At 50.0% G+C, this 21,061-nt stretch overlaps 1 protein-coding gene across 6 annotated transcripts; it reads right to left on the bottom strand.

The window, feature by feature from the left end:
* Positions 1 to 305: 305 nt before the first annotated feature.
* LOC130530021 (glutamate receptor-interacting protein 2-like) lies at positions 306 to 20,693 on the bottom strand. Of its 6 annotated transcripts, none has more exons than XM_057040844.1 (24): positions 20,188 to 20,690; positions 16,094 to 16,168; positions 15,142 to 15,277; positions 14,400 to 14,545; positions 14,229 to 14,312; positions 14,076 to 14,151; positions 13,423 to 13,568; positions 12,489 to 12,696; positions 12,245 to 12,414; positions 9,993 to 10,127; positions 9,574 to 9,735; positions 8,634 to 8,820; positions 6,805 to 6,950; positions 6,655 to 6,735; positions 6,361 to 6,424; positions 5,848 to 5,993; positions 5,591 to 5,735; positions 5,232 to 5,371; positions 4,729 to 4,911; positions 4,488 to 4,656; positions 3,642 to 3,756; positions 3,076 to 3,291; positions 1,852 to 1,998; positions 306 to 1,754 (listed from the first exon to the last, which is right to left on the bottom strand). In XM_057040844.1, exons 1-24 carry the CDS (start codon positions 20,360 to 20,362, stop codon positions 1,572 to 1,574), a joined length of 3,435 nt encoding a protein of 1,144 aa, XP_056896824.1. In that variant the 5' UTR covers positions 20,363 to 20,690; the 3' UTR covers positions 306 to 1,571. The 6 variants fall into 6 exon arrangements, with proteins under 6 accessions (XP_056896824.1, XP_056896825.1, XP_056896826.1 ...); XM_057040845.1 differs by having other exon boundaries at positions 9,574 to 9,699; XM_057040846.1 differs by having other exon boundaries at positions 12,489 to 12,636; positions 20,188 to 20,688.
* Positions 20,694 to 21,061: the final 368 nt, after the last annotated feature.

Below are 21,061 nucleotides of genomic sequence, written 5' to 3'. Positions count from 1 at the left end.
CTCCACACATGCACGTCGACACGCTGAGCTCGGAGGTGCACGTGTACAGCGCTAATTTGACAGTTGCTATAGGCCGCAGAAAATGGCCCCTACAGTTATACTATGAGCAAACAGCATCATTCGGTTCAGGGGGAAATATTCAATTATATTGTGCATTTTTAGCTAAGGTTGAGCTAATCTTCAGATTCCATCATTGCTGCGTTGGCAACAATATGGGAGGAAAGAGTTTTCTCAGACCAGCAGATCCAGTGCAGAGCAGAGCTCAGGTCCTTCTGACTGACGCAGGCTCTCAAACCAAATCAGCCTTCAGAAGTTGTATCATTTTATTTCATAAAAACACATTTGTCAGCGCATACTCAAACAAAAGTGTTGGCTAAATATTTGGAGTTCCCCTGCTAACCGATTCAGGACATAATAAAAACAACAGCGTGGCAACATTCAGTATCACGATTTACACCGATACCGCGTGTGCCCGCACCGTCAATAAAGCACCGCATACGCCGAGAAATAAAAAATAGGCCTCTGTAGAAGAGGACATTTCACATTAGACAATAATCAGCCATGACGTCACCATGTAACATGTTGCTCCTTTCCACAAAAGGTGTATAAAAACATAATATCATTAAAAACGGGGGGTCAGATCCTGCTGGAAGGCTGATGTTTTGATGTAAATAATACTGCCGGTACGTCCTTCGAGACACTGGTGTGGAAAAACAGAGATAAATCCCAAGGAAAAGCGTTTGTCCTCGCCGAAGCGAAGGCTTCGTCACCCTCTGCTCAGTTTAAGGAGGCGCCACGCGGGGAGAAATCCAGGGAGAGCCAAACATGGGGGGGAAAGTGCATGGAAAAGAACGTTTGAACCGACGGTGACGTGCTTGTTGGGAGGGGGGCGGCGAGGAGTGCAGAGTGAAAATCCGCCGCAAGAATGTCAGAAACAAAAAGGCAAAAGGTGATGTCATCTGTGGAAACCAGTGCGTGGGAGTCAGACAGGACACAGCCTGTTTAAAAAAAGGTTAGTGCGGCTTGCAAACATCCCCGGTATTAAGATACACGCGGCTTTAAAATAAAGTCGGTGATATGCGGTGAGCTCCACGGAGCACATTTAGCCGGAGCCCCCGCAGGGCCCGCCAGCGTGAAGAGGTGACTGGAAACGAGGGCACCCGGCCAAGACGTGGTCGGAATAACTCAAACACGTGCCGCCTGAATGAGCGCGGCCTGATCTGAGAGGCCATTAACACCTCCGCCGTGCCCTTTGATTGGTGCGCGTGCCAATGTTGTGCTCAATCGTGCGGAAAAAGAAACAGGAAGGTTCAGAAGGAGCGAGGGCGGCCATTACAGCAGATCACCATGGATGTGCTCGTGTGCTGTGCATCTGACGTGTGTGTGCGTGCGTGTGTCCGTGTGTGTGTGTGCATTCCTGTTGTATAACTGGGCGTGCGGCTCCGGGGAGTGAAAAGGTCCGTTTCAGAGGCGTGGCAGTTTTCTCTGGATGATCTTCGTGCTCACCTGTGAGTCCAAGTCTGTTCCGTACACACCTGGTGGACTGTGACCCCCCCCCCGGTGGACGGTGGTCACAGGGCGACGCTGTTGAGATGACCCTCCGAGGAGAAAAACGCCGACTTCAGCGGCCCCTCGAGGTCGACTGCTGCGGGCGGCGGATTTCGGCTGATGACCAACTCGAGCACATCTCCCGCCTCCATTATGAGGGGCACCGTCAGACAGCAGTCCAGGTCCCTGGTCCTGATGTGGTTCACCTGAGACCGAAATCAGGCCAGGAAGCCGAATCCAGTGTTAGGAGAGGTTAAAAGGTCAAAGAGGACGTGGACGGGGTCAAGGTCAGTTTGTCCTCACCTGAAGGAGACGGTCAAATGGCCTCAGGCCCGCCTGGTCAGCGGGACCGTCCGGGCGGATCATGTTGACAAACACGCCTTTCTCCAGAAGACCATCGGACACACTGAAGCCGAAGTCCTGGCTGTCCAGATCCTTCCTGATCATCACCTGTGAACGGTTACGCAGCATGTTTACGCTCCAATTCCACATTTACCACCGACACTTGCAAAAATATACACCGAAATGTTTGTAACCACGGAAAAACAAATAGATTATAGCTGGTTATTGGTGATTAAAGAGCAACGTTGATGTAGAAAATACACATTTTAACAGGATGATTCAAAGATTCACATGTCGAGTACAAAATATTCATGAACTGGTTTCAATGTTTAGCATATTAACTTTGATTCATTTGACTAAAATATGTTCAAAACAAAATAAAAAGGATAAAATGAAAGTTGGGAATTATTCTGATAACCTACCATTTCTACTGTGTTTTAGCTAGCATGCTAACATCAGCATAGATCTCTAATGCATAGTCACGTATATATACATGCTTTTGTGTCCCAAATAACCCACCATTCTACAGTCACATGACTTTAGGCCACTCGTGTCCCTTTAGACAGAAGTCACAACGAGCTTAACCACAACAGGAAACGGCTTCCAGCCCGATGACTTTTAATGATATCAGTCAAGATGTGTCAACACCAAACATCTTTCATTTCCACAATAAAGGACCCCGTTGGAAGGGCTGCCAGATTTGAGACTGCAGATTACCCCCAACACGGGCTGAGGTCACCGCCAGCAGCTCCTTCACTGGAAAAAATAATGACCCGTGTGTTGTTGTCAAACACATGGCAAGTCCTGGCTAGCCAGGGATCCACTGGGTCCATTTACACAGCAGGTAGGAGCTCCATAAAGATCGGACTCCTTCAGGATGACGTCTGCTGCGCGCCGCTGAGGGATTTTCAGTTGGATATTTAATAGGTTTGATTCAGAATAACACCGAGCACTTCAGGTGACTACAAAAAGTGGCTTTATAAGAAAACAGGGGGAAAAAAAACACTTGAATAGCAACATGTGGGTGCAGAGTTTTATATTGGATTTAATTTGGAATGTCGCCTCAATCCTGTCTCTTTAAAATTAAAGTCTTTCCTGCAGCTTAGTGTCATTTGTGTAATGACAGTGTGGGCAAAAAAACAGCAGTTTTCTTTCTTTTGGACAAGATTCCCCAAACAGAAGTACCTTGTGGAGCGCCAGGGTGGTGGGGAGCAAACCATCACGGGGTTCTCTTTTTCCCTGGGCCGGATTATCTCCGGCTGACAAATTCAGGCTGTTTTGGATCCTGGACTCTGGGACGTCCTCCTTCTTAATGGGACTGATCTCAGACGGAAAGATGGAGTCCTCATTAACTTTGGTCTCCTCCAGGTACAGACTAAGAGCACTTCCTGTCATGGACGCCTGCGAGAACACAACGCACTTTATTTGGTCATGTTTGTCGGAGGCACGCTCCCACATTCCTCATCCATGTAGCAGAGCTGGCATTCTGCCAATGTTAGGTAACCCCTGACCCCGACCCCTGACCCCGACCCTCTGCATACCGCTCCATGGGTAGCCCGAGCTGAACTCCAGATTAGAGTTCGAGGTCCCGCCCCCGACAGTTACGGCAGCCGGCGCCCGGCTTCGTCAGATTTAATAACAGATTATGCACTCTGCGATTATCATAAGGCTTCATCTGGCATTGTCATTTAGGACAAAGCATGTGGGTGGGGCCTGGGGGGTGGGGGGGGGGGGGGGTGGGGGTGACCTACCTCCAGCTCCCTGAGAATCTCCGACTGGCCGCAGGTCTGGAGGTCCTGCAGAGCCTGGGACCAGAAGCTGCCCTCCTGATTCAGGGCGCCGTTGCAGCGAGGAGGACTGACGAATCTACGACAACGCAGGAACCACAAGGTGAGAGCAGCACCGCAGCCTCCGGGCCGCCCGGTGCCGCTCCCCAAACGGAAAAAGGTCTTTCCGGCTCGTGCGCCCGGAGAGCTCCGCGGGAAATCTCTCGGACGCTCTCGAGTCGAATGCCGAGTCCGCGAGGCTCCATCGGGCCTTCTAAAGAGTTCAACTTTACAAAAGTCACCCCAAAAAAAGTTTTAAAAAAATAAAAATAAAAAAAGGAGGAAATTTGAATGTGACAGAAGTTCAGTGGGGGGAGGAAAAAAAGACGTGTGAAGAGACAGACAAGGCTGATGCATCCTGGGGGGCCATTCAGGTGCTTTTCTGAGCCGACATTTTTGGTGTGGACAAAAAGTGACAGAAAAAAAAAGATGTGAAACACCAGACAGCCCGTGGGGGGAGGTGGGGGTGGGTTAGTAAAGTAGATGAGAGAGAGAATACCTGAGAAAGAAGGGGGGGGGAGAAGACAGAAAAGCACAGAACATGAACATACAACACAGAATGAAGAGACAAAAAAAATCAATCATTTTGCCTGGTTTAATGAACAAAAAAAAGGAAAACAACGGAATAAACAAACATCAGTGGTGGAAAAAGTGAAAAAGTGAATTTCATATCTGTATTTATTTAAATAAGCGTGCTTCCCACCACTGATTTCAAGTAAAGACATAATTAGCTGATGTGAAGCCACAAAAGGGAAGCGTGTGTGCACCTACCCAGGCAGTGCATCCCACTCGTCCTCTGTGAATCTCCCATCATACATTGCTGACGGGTGCAGGAGGCCCGAGGAGCCCGAGGAGCCGCCGGCAGCTTGGCTCCTGTGTTTGGTGCGATGCCACTCGTTGGGGTTGAGCAGTAAATCCGAGGCTTTGTGGAGGAACGTCCCTGAAAACCACCATGTCCGTCAGAACAAACACTGGAAACGGGTCATGTGAAGAGTGGGGGGGGGGAGCCTACCCTGGCTGCTGTAGCCCGCGTCGAACCCCGAGCTGTCCCAGGAGCTCATGGCAGAATCTATACTGGGCACAGTGGCGGAGTAGAGCTCCGAGAGCTTGCTGCTCTTCTGGTAGTCGGTCAAATCTTCATCTGTGTCGTTTAAAAACCCGGCTTCTCTGTCCAGACGCTGACGGCCATCAGACACTGGGGGGGGGGGATAATTAATGAAGGAACAAGATGAAGTTCCTCACCTCTGCACTCCAAAAATCTGAGGCCATGCAGAGGAGCTCTGACTGAACCATCGGTTCCAGCCCCGTTTCTTCTGGAATTTAATGATCTGTGTCTAGTTCTACACATGTGCATGGATGGTGCACGTGTGCTTTATTGGTATTTTACTTGGAAAAGTGGGAATTTATCCACCGCTGAACCATCAATTTCTGCCACGAATTCATAGTTTTTAAAGTTTTGCTTTCTGTTCTGCAGCGGATATTTCGGTTACTGATTCAGACTTAATCACAACGTACAGTCACTTTGTTTCTTGATCTTGAGGGTGACCGACTCCCCGGCCATCTGCAGGAGGTGGATGGCCTCGCTCAGCGGTTTCCCTTTCAGACTGACGCCATTGATGGCCAAGACTCTGTCCCCTATGTGGATGGCCCCGGTCCTGCAGAGTGAGGAGGGGGAGGGGGGGGTATACAGGATTACACCAGACAAGTTGCCAGTTTACTGACCCAGACACAAACAATGAGGCTTCTTGTCACAGAAGACGGCGACACAGTCGTGGTCTGTCTCAAGCTGGAGAATAAGGACCTCCACAGAGACGATGGAGTGCGTCGCTGCCGTCTCTCAATCTGACCCCCCCTCACCTCTGACCTCCTCTCACCGTTCAGCCAGGCCTTTCTTGGTGAGGCCAGAAATGACGATGGGGTCAAAGGGCTCCTCGGTGCCAGAAATGGTGATGCCCAGTGGTCCGTTATACCTCTTCAGCTCGACCGTGTAGATGATCGAGCCTGACATCTCCAACTCATCTGGCATAGAAACCAGAACAGGAGAAAACCTCAGGAGTTTAATGGAACAATGATGTCGTGTGGGACATGCATGGAGTTGGGGCTGCGAATGTGTTTTAGGGACATAATGTACCGATGTTGTCCTCGTCCTTTTGGATTCTGAGTTTGACCATGTCCTCGGCCTGCTGCAGGATGTGCATGGCGTCCTCCTTGGTGCAGTTCTCCAGACGTACGCTGTCGATGGCCAGCAGCCTGTCTCCGGGCTCCAGGGTGCCTGTTCTACCCATCACAACAAGAGGTTGACAAGTATTAAGTGGGTCCAGGGAGGCGCGCCTCCTGTCTCGGCTCTGCGAATCCTATTATCCTGGCGTCTCAGCTAGATGCTTGAGGGTGACCCTAACCTTACCCTCCACCTAATCGACGCTGAGCCCTTCTGGAATGAAGCCACCCTGCTGATCTAGTTTTGACGGCCCAATCCAATTAAAAACATGCACAGTGGATTCATGAGTCATAAAACAAATTTATTTAGGGCAATAATAATCCCATGAAAAACTAGTTCACACAAGGTAATGGTAATGCCTCTCGGCACCACAGCTCGCCACACTAACCGACTAAATAAATGATGATGTAATGGGGTTTGACAAACCTGTGCGCTATGCTTCCTTTTCGGATGTCAGAGATGATTAGGGGCTTGCTGGGTTTCTTGCTTGCTGGTAATTGGTAGAAAAATATTTTAATGACAACAAGCAAACAACTTCCCAATTTGGTTCAGCTTAGGAGCAGAGAGGTTAATGATGAAAGTGGGTACAGTCCAGTGAGTTTTCCCTAATGGGGACGTTTTTAGAACAGAACATCAATTCAAAGGTTGTTGTTTTAATTGTGGCTGAATACTGTTAGCAACACTGCCCCCTGCTGTGCGCCTCCAGCGGTGCAGACTCACCACTGATGGTGATGCCCAGTTCCATCCCTCGCCTCTTGGGCAGTTTCACATGGAAGGTACCACTGCTGGGAACCACCGACTCTGACCAGGTTTGGAAAGACAAATGTGAGCAGAGATCCATCTGTGGAAGAGATCGTCGATGCCACACACCTGCAATATCGAACTCAATCTCCACCGAGACCTTATTGGCCAGAGCGGCGTCTCTGAGCAGCTGGTGGGCTTCTTCCAACGTGCCGTCTTCTGTTGGGATCCCATTGATGGACAGTAGTCTGTCACCAACCTGCAGCAGTCCACACCTGGACACAAGACCCAAGGGCTGGTTGACCTCTGACCTCTAATCCGTAGTTTATTTAAAATGCTGCCATTTCCTTAGATGAAATGACCATCAGATGCTGGCTGTGATCTCAGATTAGAAAGAGAAGCAGAGCCCTGTGTTTGGGCTCTCGGAGGAATGATTCTGACGAGTGACACATTCAGCCCGGGTGACACCGCATGTCACATTGGCTAAATGTTTAAAATGCCATCTATAAAACCAAACACAGCTCCCGGGCCTGACATGAACACACTGACTCACTGACCTCACCGGAACCTGGGAAATAAAATAATTTAAAAAAAATAAATATAAATCAAGCAAATGCCCAAAAAGAGAGAAAAATAAACATCTCACATGTTTAATCGGGCCTCTAATTGCAAGGGCAGATGCACAAATGCTGTCAGCTGGTATTTATTCACTAAGCAGCACTGCACTTTAACCTTGTGGAGGCTGAGACGCCGCCGCCACCACCGTCAGACTCCTGTCCAACTGCTGCTGGTCTAATCCTGTTAGAGGACCCCGGGGAGGTGGCCCTGCACTGCTGGCATGTGCCTCCATTAATCTCTTCAGACAAGGACAGACACTCTGGCCCGATCTGAATCACGTGTTAATCACGAAACAAAACCTGTGGGGATCGATCAAGATGTCTAAATGCCGAGAGTGAAGATAACCAGAGTCCAGTTCCATGTTTGTCTGCTCCACCATGGCCAAATGACCATGAAAATTTAATTAAACAAACATCTTTTTTTTGTATTTATAGACATATTTGTCATGTTTTATTCTCATTTTTGGCCCAGTTACTGTGTTTTACTGAACCTATGCAGCTAATCTGTTACAGCACAGGATGAAAACATTGTAATGGATCCTGGTCTCGTGGCTTTCAAAATCCGCATAAACGCATCAGAAATGCTAATAATTACAGGAATATTGCATTTAGACTGCGTCACACCGATTTTACCCAAATTTATTAAATCTCACCGTTTTACATTTAAGGAATGACGTCGTGTACAACCCGCACGTTGACTGACTCCGTTTACGCACCTCGATCGCCCTCTTGTGGTCACATGTCTCAATTACTACGCTTTCACTTGTTTAACACTTAAAATAATCCATTTCAGCCTAAAAGTCCCCCCCCCCCCCCCCACCGCTATATCGCTTAAAATTCCTTCCCTTAAAAGAAAAGAAGTGTCTCTCCAGATTAATTTGTTGGGTTCCAGCTCTCCGACCTAAATGACATCACAGCCCCTCCATCCCCCAACGCGTTGTTAATGCCCCGCGCTAAAATGTGTAATTGTAGCTCCTAATTGGCCACATTGAAATGCTAAACTGTGATGTAGAGCCAGGCTGCTGGTTTCAAAGCAGGGGATTACATGAAAGTCTGTTAAATCCCCTTTTTGACCCCTCAAATGGATCCGCTGAGCTCTTGTGCTGACCCCTGATGTGCATCCGATGAATGCAGCTCACATCCAGTGCTGCTTTGCCTTCGGCAGAAATAAACATTGAGACAGCATGCTAAAATTAGCCCTTAACCCCCCCACCCACCACCAGCAGTCAAATACATGAGCACGCTTCTGAATGATCCCGCAGCCGATTCGCCACGTTCAAGGTGACACCCCCAAACCCGGATACTTTGGGGGTTGGGGTGTTGGGTGTCTCGGAGCGTTACCTCTCAGCCGGGCTGTCGGGTTCTATGAAGCGGATGACCGGGGGAGCGGACAGGGTCTCTGTGGCAAAGACGCCCCCCTGCAGCTGGATCCCGAAACCTGTGAGCGGATCTCCCCTCAGGATGACTTCGCTCGTTTCCACATGAAAAACCTGCCCCCCCGGGCCGACCGAGCTGGACGCCAGAGACACTGAGGCGCAGACGGGATGGTGGTGGTGGTGGTGGTGGGGGGGGGGGGGGGGGGACACATCAGAGAGAGAGATTAGTGGAAAAGTGGCAGATAAGTGGAGCAAAAGGGGACTGTGGGAGATGATGGACTAAGGAGGGGGGGGTTGGCAGGCAACCATAAGAGTATCATGGGAACGGGATGAGTCACTGATCAGAGTTACGTCACTCACGTGTTACGTCACTGATGACACTATTCACACAGCGAGGGAGTGGGGTGCGCGTGCTGGGGCAAAGGTGTCTCAGTGGGGCTAAAAGATTATTTAAAGGGTCATTTGACTAAATTACCGAGGGAAAATTCTTAACTTCTAATCCTCCTGGAGATCAAGTAGATGCGATCGGGGCAATTCTGTCACTTCCAGCATTGGTGGTCAACAGATGTAAAATAATGCAAAAGTGCACTTTGTGAATTCTTTACGCCTCAAACGCAAAATGAGATATTTGGAGGTAGTTTTTAAATCTGGGGAAGCTGGAATGATGTTTGTTGATACCTTTACCACATATGGTCAAAGGTTTAATGCTACCCATCACTAATGCTAATGCTAATGCCCCCCTTTTCTAAAAATGCTCCTCGCTGACATGTGTGACTGCAGCGTGCATGTATCGGACTCATAGTTGTACCCTACATCAGTGGATCCTAGTATTAAACGCCCCCTCCCAGCATGCAGGAGGCCTCGCAGGGGCCTCCCGAATATGACAACAGGCAGTTTGGTCGTACATGAGCTCTTGTGGTCCTTCTTCCTGTTCCTCCTCTTGCCGGTGGAGCTGCGGGGGCTGGTGGGAGCGGCCGCGGGGACGGGACAGGGCAGAGTGTTGCTGCCTTGGCTGCTGAAGCCCGAGGTGGCTGTGGAGGAAGGGGAGAAGCCACCACTCACCAGAGCTGAAAGGAAACATAGCGCTGCACATATCAAAAGGCCGGCACAATTAGAGCAAAGCACATCAAGCATGACATTCTAGTCATGTCGACGGCGGCAGAGGCGGCGTGCACTCACGGCGGCATTCAGCCCGAGGAGGGGAAACGTGGCTACGAGTGTCGCAGCAAACCTCTTGGAAATGATTTAACAAAAGTGCTGAAGAAGAAAAGGCTCCTTCTATGGTGTCTCGCCAGCAGCAGTGCTGTCATAAGTGATAACTTACATTTGCAGTGGTCCTGCTGGTTGTGTGGGTGGTTGGGGCTGCTCCACGTCTTGCTGTGGCTGGCGTGTGGGGGATGGCAGCAGCCGCCGCCGCCGCCGCTCTGGTCCCACTGATGGTTGCTCTTCTGCACTCTTACTGCAGCAGTACGGAGGCAAGCAGATCCATTACATCAACCCAAATCTGCCCCTCTGTGCCGCACTTTTCTACATTCCCCGCACATGAAACCGTGCCTCTCCCCCCCCCCATTGTCTAACGCCGCGCAGCGCCCGGAGGACGAGCTCGGGCTGGCACAATCGACATTTGATGTGCTCGCCGCGGCGCGCCAGATTAGATCCAGTGGCTTAATGTTGTTTCGCTGAGCGTTTCTAAATCAGTCACACAGCAGACGACACAGGAAGTGAGACAAAACTCTTACTTTTACTAGCGAGCTTCCGAAAAGCGAGGTGCAAAGTGGAGATCATGCTCATCATGTCATGTTCAAGAGCGATCAGAGGCGCAACAGCAGCCTGGCTAATGTGCCTGGCGGCCATGCTGTGGCTCCCAGCAGGAGGCCTGAACTTTGACCTTGATTGTGAGCAGCTGGTGTCTTGATCGTTGACGCGTGTTTGTGCACCTGACTGGCTGATTCCCCCCCCAACACTACTCTGCCTGCTCATAATCAACTTTACCTGCCACATTTTTATGCTCTGTACCTGCATCTTTCAAAGAATTACTTGTATTATCCCGCTGAAAGAAATTGTTTCAGATTTCCCTCCTCACGACAGTGTGAAATGAAGATAAGACAGCTTAACACCGGCTGAAAAGCTTCTTTTTTGTTAAATATTTATCAAAATAGCGAGAACTAAACTTCTGAAACTGGCCCAATTGAGGCAGAGAAACTGATTTTATGTAAATCTCCCTTAAATCACAGCCTGTTCATTGCGAGTGAGTATTAAATTGGATGTTTTTGTCCGCTCCTCAGCTTGTTTTAGTCTTTTTAAAGGCGAGAGCTGTGGCAGAAATGTCTTAACCCAATTTCTTCTGCTTCACGCAGGAAGACAAGATTCATTTAGGAATATTTGGCTTCTCCCCTGTGCGCCTGCTTCCGTATCTGTCAAGCGTTCAGAGGGAAGTAAACGGCCTGGACTTGCGTGAAGAACACCTAAATAATTAACTTCTTAGACTCCTGCAGCTGAAATTGTCACCACGCTTTACGCACGACAGTAATCCCTGCTGCTGTTGGGGTGGGTGGGAATAATCTCTGCTAACTTCTTCGAGGGGTTCAGGATTTGCTGGAAACATGCTGCAGCAGGGATGCTTTTCCATATCCAGGGAAACTGGTTAAATCCCACTTTATGTAATCAGCATACATTAAACCCAGGAGAACCCTCCGACCCTTTCGGGAAACCGTTTTCAATCCCAACCTGCGAAGCTCTTCCGGATTATGTTAAGCTCACCTACAGGGAAAACTCTACCAGAATGACATTATTTCACACTTTCTCCCCCCCCAACACAGAAACATGAACTCCCTCATCTCTTTTTGGTCACGCTGCACGTGTCTTATTAAACCCACAGAGGAGATTAGACAAGCTGCGTCTCCAACTAATGTCCAATCCCAGAGGGAGAACATCAGCGGAGTGGAAACGCCTCGTTCAAGAAGTGGATCGTCGGGATATCTCGGAAGGAGAAAAAAAAAAGGAGAAGGTCAGAGAGCCACATCAGAGCTGGCCGCTCGCTCCGTGGTGGCCGTTCCCATGATCACATGTTTAAGGAGCTTCTGAAGCTGCTGACCCAGAAACCGGCCCCCGGACCACGGAGCGGCGGTGAGCTGCGAGTGTGCGCACGTGAGTAAGCCTGTTGGTATGCATAAGATGCAAAGGATGTGGCCCGAGGCGCACACACACACACACACACACACACACACACACACACACACACACACACACGCACACACACGTTTTCTCTACAGTTTACAGTATGTGTGGAACATTCTGTGTCCTGTTTACTGGTCATTTTAGGTCGTTTAAAACTGAAATAATAATGATTTTAAATCAGTTTGATTCTGTAATATAATAATTCCTGAATGCAAATGAGTTCATACGTCACAAAGTAGCAAATTTAGCGTTTGTCATTGAACCGACGCTGTTCACACGTGTATGTAAGCATCGGTGAAATTGTGCATTTCTATGCTTTAACCTGTACTGGTGGACGTGGATGCAGGTGCTAAATCATCCAGATTGTCCTGGCAGAGGACAGAACCCCCCAGGACTGACCTGTGTCTTGCGGCCTGACAGAGAGTCCGCTCTGATTGGCCGGCAGGATCTCCAGTTTGACCACATCAGAGGCGTTGGCCAGCAGCTGTGTGACCTCCATCAGCGAGCAGTGCTCCGTGCTGGTCTTGTCTACGGATAGAAGGATGTCTCCGACATGCAGCGCTCCGCACCTGTGGGGGGGGGGGGGGGGGGCAGGTACGCCGATGCTGTTTCTTTGATTTCTTTGATGTCTGTGCGTGCTCACCTTTCTGCCACGCTGGCCGCCTTGATCTTGTCGATGATGACGACTTGTTTGCTCCTGTATATGGTGGTGGTGAGGCTGGTCCCCAGGCTGGCGGAGGGACTCTTCACTATCTCCACCAGCAGGGGGCCTGATGCCTGCTGCACGGCCTCTGAGGGCAGAAGATGCAGAGGATGAAGGGACGCGTCCTGGACGCTGGAGGACTTCAAAGCTTATACAGCAGAAAATCATAAGGAATGACAAGAAACAGATGTGACGCAGGTCAAATAGATTTTTGCTTTTTAAAGTAAAATTGCCAACTAGTCTGCATACAAAGAGACATTTTATAATCTTACGGAGAAATCTAGGACAAATAGACCCAGGATAGTATTAGTTTACTTTATCTGGTCGGGAAATTAGCAGAAATGACTGAACTACTTTAATTATGTTTGTTGTAGACTATCAGACAATATATTTAACATAATTAGAGCAAAACAATTGCAAAATTCCCCTTTTAAAATTCATTTCCCTTTTCAGTTTAATGATAAACATATGAAAGGAATATATCACACTGTTCAGATAAAAATCATAGATGATTTGGTGGAAAAGTAGAATAAGAGCTGACCTGTCTATGCTGATTTTAGCACCAGTTAAAAACATTTATAAATGCTCCTTTTCCTTTCAAAGGTTTAATGTATCTTAAGGCAACGTTGTGCTTAGAGAACAGCGTGCATAAATGGAAGAAGATGAAAAGAAATGTATAGTTTAAGCCACAATTAAGTCCAGCATATAGACAGACTGATTTTATTGGAACATTAAGAACCATCCACTGGTTGTGTGTTGAGGGGAGCTCTGGGGCCAGCCCAACCACCCTGGTGGTGCCAAATGGCCGCATTATTTACCCCCAGAGCAAAGCTGCCCTACCACGCCTGCACATGTTGGCCGCGCACGTGCTCACCCATGACAGAGACGTCGTACTCGATCAGGAACAGGGCTTCCTGGCTGCTCTGCATCAGCACCGTCAAGGCGTCGGCGTGCTTCTCTCTGTTTAAAGGCATCCCGTCTATGCTCAGCACTCGGTCGCCGGCCTTCAGCGTGCCCTCTCTGCAGAGGAGAAAACAACATGCTCACGCAAGCGTTCCACCATTGGTAAACCATTAAAGAGTTCCGCATGAGCGTTCCCTCGCAGGTGAGATGGGGGTAAACGAGATAAAGCAGCGTCTTTGATGGCGAGTTGCGTTTCGGCGCGCTCGATTTTCATGGGGGAGGAGCGCGACGCTGTGCTCGCCTGGGGACGAGCGGTGCCCTTTTTGCTTTGAAGGTAACAGACGTGTTGTGGGTCGCGTGCAGCCCCAATTTCGTGCAGGAGGCTCGAGCGTGCACCGACGGCACAGAGGGAGAGGAAGGAGGCATGATGATATCAAGGGTGCACCGCAGGCTAATGTGTGCCGATATACGGAGGAGAACACCATCTTAACTGCAGCTGGTGGGGAGGCGGCATATGTAAAATACAGGACAGGCACGTGCATGTGACCTCTCACAAACATCTGGGTTTAAGGTCTAGGATCAATGGTGACCTGCTCTCACACACACTCATGGTTCCTTGCTCACCTGTCAGCAGGACCTCCGGGCCTCACATGTGTGACCACCAGAGGTCGTGACCTGCGCCAGTCCTCGTGGAAGCCCCCTAAAACACAGGCCAGAGAGCACGTCTGTGCCGGCAGCTCCTTACGAATATTTAGGAGGAAGGCGACGCCCGCTAACCTCTCAGGACGAACCCGAAGCTGTTCCCCTCCTTGTGCAGAAGCACCTCAACGGTTTTGGTCAGGACCCCCGACGGGTTCTGGACTGGAGAGGAGGAGGGAGAGAAGGGAGACTAAACGGTTCTGATTTTAACTGTTTAACCTCCCTATTGCCTGCTAGAAAACAACCTACCAAAGGGCGGCAGCTCGTACTCCACCTCCAGCACCACCCGCTCCCCGATGTTCTTCAGCAGGCTGATGATCTCGTCGTGGCGCAGCTTTGACAGGTTGATGCCGTTCACCGACTTGATGTAGTCTCCCACATTCAGCTGATCGCTCCTGTGGGGAGATGGAAACAGGCCGTGTGGCGTGGGAGACTAACGTACGGACGTAGGCTAGCATATGGATGTGGCTGTGCAGGAGAGCAATGGGGAGAAATGACGGTCACATATGACGATACGCTGGAAAGGAATTTAACGGATGTGGTGCGGGTTCATCCCGTCACTCCAGGCTGCAGCGGCAGCGGAGGGGAGAGAAACGTCAGAGTGGGCCAGCGTGTCGTGTGGTTGGGTCTCGTCACATGATGTCAGTCTCTCTCCTGCCTGCCTGAGTGTGTCTCCACCCGGGGAATTAGCAGGCGATTCCACGCAAGCACGGAGTCGGATGCGGCAAGACGAGCTTCACGGAAGAATTAGCGCAGCGTCTGTCTCTGAGCCTCCGAGGACTTGACAAGTGACAGTATATCTGGCCGAGACATATTTCGGTGTGTGTCTGTATCTGTGTGTGTGTGTGTGTGTGTGTCCTTACATTTACTACATACTGAGTAACATAATCCTTCTCCTACCAGGAAGTTGTGCTCATACTGTATTTGCAAAGTGGGTCCAGTTGGATGGGCCCCACAATTTCTAAGGACTGGATGAAGGTTAAGATCTCACCTGGCAGCCAGCCCCCCTGGTCGTAGGTTTGACACCTTGGGCTTGCCGTCCTTATCTGAGCCTCCGGAGATAGTGAGGCCGAGGCTGCTGCCTTCCCTCTTCATCAGATCCACCGTGGTCACCCCTCGGTGCTCCTCTGCCGACAGCGAGGGACACATGCACAGGCGGCGTTAGCGTCCGCTCGACAGATTCTCCCACTCTGAGGGGCGACATAAGACTTTCCATCCACTTTCTCCCCTGAATGTGTCACCGGAATGCTCGGTGACACATGATCGCGCCCGTTTCCTCTGTCATGTCTGTTCCCTCGCCTCTCTTGGTCTGAATCGGGAATCGTTGTGATGGCTTCAGGAGAGGAGCGTGAAGCCTGATGTTCTAACCTCTTTAAGCTGCAGATAACTAGAGTGAAAAAAATAGCTGAAGGTTTGACACATCTGGAGTTCAGTGTGATCAATAAATGGCATTTATTACTGTTTCTAGAGGATATTAACAGCCAGTAAATAACATTTATACATGACTTTGCCTGACTCCACTGTAGTTATTCTCACCTGTGACTTTTATTTTTACTGTATCTTTAGACTTCTTATCTTTGCTTTTACTCGGGAATTAGCTTTGGGAACTTTCGGATGGAAAACTGATGGGAAAGATACATTTAGGACACTGTCATTAAAAAAAGGAAATGAAGAGCGGACTCGCGGCTTGCAGAATTTGAATCCACTTGTGTTATCTGAAAGGAAGAAAACGGCTTTGACCTTATCTCCGATGGCTCTCCGCCGTCATCAAAGGACTCATTCTGTCTGGCGGCCCACGTTGTGCTGCGCTGTTCAATCGGAGAGTCTACCGAGTTTAATGTAAATGACGGGTGTGCCGCGCAAGCATTCTGCTTTACCCTGAGCCGAGTGCCCGAAACAGCAGAGATCTGTGCGGCAGCATCAGCGAGTCACATGATGTTTACCTGAGATGCTGCGCCTCTGAGACGAATGGGACTGGTCGGTGGACTCCCTGCTCCCCTTTGAGTACGGCCCTTCATCTGGGGAGACAGCAGAGGGTCGTGGGAGGAGGATGTGATGGATGGAGCACAGCAGGAAGCCGAGTGTACACGAGTGCCCGTCACGCACGATGACGGGGGCTTTGATGCTTTGAACTGGAACCAGTGCAGCGATGTGGGGACTACAAACAGAGCTGCCGGGGTGGTTCCACCCGATCTTCTTCTGGAAGATTCGATCAAAGCGCCTTTAAATTGTCACACGAGTTACAAAATTCAGGTCACATCCCTACTTTCTGGAGCTAACCCCCAACTCTAACCCCTGACCCCAGCTGGATCTGGACGCCTCGACCGTCTGAACCCAAACGCGGGTGTACGAGCGCGTCAGCGAAGAGGAAACTCGACTCGGCACCTCAGTAATCTGGACCAGTGTGGATTACCTTTTCATGTGTCCGGCGTGACGATTGGACGCTCTGTGATAAAGGAGAGCCGTCCTCCCTCAGGCGCGTATTAACTTCTACGAGACCTTAGAGGCTTAGCTCGCTGCTTCAAAGCGTTTTTATCTCTGCAAAGGACAACCTATACAGAAACCTGCCATTTGTGAGCTTTTTGAAATGGAAAATGGCAGCTGAAGTAGCACATTGGGACCAAAGACTTTGTAAGTGAAGCGGCTCCATTTAGGCCAAATTTAACGCTCCGTTCTGGCAGTGAGTCCGATGAGAGGCCGTTCACTCCCTTCTGGAGTCGGCCTTTCGGAGGATATGGTTTAACCCTGCGAATGTTTTACGTTTCAGAGACTTTCGCGTTGTGGGTTGCAGGATAACCCAGTGATGGTTACCAGGATACCTGCATGTGACTGATTCGGTTCGTTTATCACACGATCAGCTGCGGTCAGAACCTCCAGCCACCTTGAGCTGTGTGGATATAAACCATGTCATGCCACCGCTCCCCTCTCTGTCCATCTCTGTCCACAGGCATGAAGCTCATCTGTTTAGACTGGACTGGAGGAGGATCGAACCCATCGCCATCTGAAGATAAGTCCTCCAGACAGCTGAGAGGGATGGATCCCCATTGACATAAAACCTTTGGGCAGGCCCCTGCTGCTGGGTCCCTCCCACGGAACCTCCACAGAGGCAGAACCTTGCGCGCCGTGGCCATATGTGGCAGACGCCACAGAGCACACGTGCACATTATGGTATTTCTGCACACGTCTCTGCATAAACGTCCCGTCCCATGGCCGCCAGGCACAAAACACGAGCACACGCACAATGTGAGTGACACATCACACACACGGGCGTAAAAGCCTCTCGACCACGCGGGCTCCTGAGGGCCCCTGACAGTCCGGCAGCTGTCACTGCAGTCAAAAGGCGACATTAGCTGAGGGTGAAGCAAACCCAAGGCTGCGCACGTGACAGGGAGCAACTGTACCATCGGGCCATCCTCATGCATCCCTCTGCAGATTATAATCAGCCCAATCTGACGCCGCGTCGCCGTCAGGAAGCAGCTGAGCGCGCCGTGAGCTGTGCCGAGGAGCAGGTTAGAAGGGCCCTGAAATCAGTGTGACGCCAGATTAGGATTAGGTCGTGTTTTAATTAGAGGGCTTCTACCACCAATCAGAATGTAGGTTGAATATCTGGCATTCACAATGAAATCACAGCTCTATTTTCAGATGTCAAACTTTATTAATAACCCCGACCCTGTCAGACCCAGTTCACGTGGCTAAATCTGGCCCAGTTACACGTGGTGGGAAGGCACGAAGAGCTGGCGGGCGACGTTTAAATCCCGATACAATTCAGACAGATTTATAGTGGTGAAAAGTCACATCCAACCTCCAAAATTTGATCCATCTGATCACTAAAACACCTTCAAACCCCTCGTCAACAGCTGCCAGATGGAGCCCCGTCCCGGGGTTGCTCTTACCAAGGCTGTTTTTAGAGTCCCTCCTCAGACCACACAGCATGGCCGTGGCTCAGTCGGGCCCCCTCAGGAGGACGTAACCCCGCTGAACTGTAGTGGTGGCGTACGCAGATCCCAGGACCCGCCTGAGGTGAGAAAGTAGACGACCCCGGCGATCGAGCCTCAGCTCCTCAGATCCAGCGCCATATTCCCAATTCTTCGCCTCTGTCCGTTAAATCCAGCACATCCCTGATTAAACCAGTGGACGGGCGCAGCTCAAGGGGGGCAAAGCCAGAGCTTCAGATGCTCTCCAGTTTCCTCCTCTGATGACTTCTCCTCAGATGGATTTCTCCTGAATGGAGTTGAACCTAGCACGTGTGTGCACACCATCCAGAGCAGCAGGAGAGCAGGGCTTCCTCTTCTTTAATTGCCATCTTGCAGCGGCTCCATTTGTGAGCTTCTCCCTCTAATCATCCGTCCTTTTCCAGGGGGTTGATCATCCCACTGTTCATGCACTCACATGAGCTCACACTACCCTCCCTCCCTCTCTCTCTCCCTCTCTCTCTCCCTCTCTCTCCCTCTCTCTCCGTCTGCCACAGGGGTTCAGTGAAGCAGGCGCACACAATAGTCAGTCCCTCCCCCAGCACACACACACACACACACACACACACACACCACACACACACACACACACACACACACACACACACACACGCACACACACACACACACACACACACACACACACACACACACACACACACACAAAACACACGCTTCACACCAAGTCAAACACCCCTCTTATGCAAATCCTCATATGCACACACGTACACTGACGACACACTCGACTCCGAGCGCGATTAACACCACTGGCACATGACTGATCGGTGCACAATGGCAGGTTCTTTTTCTTTCTTTTTTGCTCCTGCACACAGGTTTTAAAGAGCGTGTGCCCGCTGGTATCGCGCTGACACAGGCGCACACGCATTCTTGTGCACTGCAGCTGCTTGATTGGGAAGATGTCACAGTGTTTACGCACGCAAATAAATGAATAGTGTGCATATAAAAGCAACAGGAGTGGTGAAACACCTCGTCTGCGGCTCATGTTTCCGCCTCAGGAGGACGGAGGGATCCTCTCTGCTGGTCCCCAGGCTCGCTGACGCTAATGGGTCTGAGCCCCCCCCCCTCCCCGCCCACACCTGTCTGACCATTTGTCACGCACAGAACTCTTCATCGTCCTCCACATCCTGACCCCCCCCCCCCCCCCCCCCCAACCCCACAGACAACCCCCCCACCATCCTCTGGCTTCACTGGCAGCTTCTCTCTGCCTCATTTGTTCTGGTCACTGCAGACCAATTCTCATCATCATCATGAAAAGGACGGACACACACACACACACACACACTGAATTAACCATCATGTTTTGACTGTGGATTTCCAACCACAATTACAACCACTTCCGTTCCTTCTACCTGCTGCTCTGAGCCTAATTATCAGCTGTTCCCGCGGACACAATATTCCTCAGCGTAGATAATTTCCTCCGAGACATTTGTCCTTAATACCCCATTTACGGCGTGATGGAGCGTCGTCTTTCAGAGCGAGACTAATTAATTTCCGGCAGAATAAAGTGAAATGATGGAGCAGCACTCCTTGCTGATAAAAGCCTCTGGGAAAGAGGACAAAAAGAATAAAGATATTCCCCCAGAACAAATATGATCACCTCCATGTTTCATTTAAGGTCAAAGCACAGACGAAACTTACTGACATCGATGAATTAGTTTTGCTTGTATAGTCCCTAAATATTCATTATTGTGCAGAAATTACTTACTGCCGTTATATTTGTAATATTTGACAAACGGAAGAATTCTCCTTACAACCCCGAATAACAAATTTATATAAGAACTTTACGGAACACGTTAAACTACTACTAAATTTGACCACGTCGCCATCTAGTGGCACTGTAACTAATTGCATGTTCGGCGAAAAATTGGGATGGGATTGGGGGGGGGGAGGGGTGGGGGGTGGGGGGGGGGGGGGGGGGGGGGGGGGGGTTGTAAAATTAAACAATTCACCAGAAAGCTGATAGAAACAAATCTTGTAACAGATTCTGGATTTGTCAGGATGGAGGTAACATGAGAGAAAACAAAGAGGCTGATGATTGTGGTTACCTGTGGTTCTCCCTCTGATGATTCCCAGCCGACATCTAAGGGAGAACATCATCCTCTTCTTCCCTCCTGCAGACCAGCTGCTCTTCCTCAGTGAATCAGACTGGGGGAAAGTGAAGGACACATGTTTGGGAAGCAGCCGCCCTCTCCCAAACGCCACCCTGGCCGACACGTTCATCTTTTGACCTCTTTGTCCAAACCCTTCCGGACAGCCTCACCGTCTCACAGACATCGCGGTCTGCGTCTTAACCGATGTTCTCCTGCCTCGCTGGAGAACATCCAGTTCTCTCAGAACAGCCTATTCACTCCACAAAGATCCGTTAAGAGATTCTGATCCAGCCCTGCAGGATTCTCCCCCTCCGCCATCACAAACGATTCACATCCTTCAGCGGCAGACACAAACTGACGGAATAAATAAATGTTGTTTCTGCCTCTCTGGCAGATTTAGAACAACAGATGGTGGAGGAATCAGGACTGCGGCGCACAGCTTGAATGCCAGGATGCAATGGAAACTTTCTCCATAGGGAGCCGTCTCTTACAAAACAACATGAAATCCGAGGTTCCGTTTCCGAGGAGGAATTCCAGATTGATTACATCTGTGGATATTAGAGTCTTAGCAGGGGATTCGTGTGGCATCAGTGTCAAAGTGACTGGATTCAGCATCAAATCCACTTGTGGGTTTCTGAGGAATTTAAATTAGATGGAAATACTCAAAACACCACTCAGGTTTTCCACTTTACAGCCTTCTAATTTCTGGCTGAGTGTGTATCGGGTTTCTGCCTTACAAGACAACAATGCATTGTGGGAAATGGATGCTGTAGTCTTGACCATGTGGATAATTGAGTTGGCCTTTTAGATTTAACATTTGCAGTATGTT

This window comes from Takifugu flavidus, chromosome 8 (genome assembly GCF_003711565.1).
Source record: "Takifugu flavidus isolate HTHZ2018 chromosome 8, ASM371156v2, whole genome shotgun sequence".
Lineage (NCBI taxonomy): Eukaryota > Metazoa > Chordata > Actinopteri > Tetraodontiformes > Tetraodontidae > Takifugu > Takifugu flavidus.
Note: the sequence above shows the minus strand (reverse complement) of the source record. Positions and strands in the feature narration are given on the sequence as shown.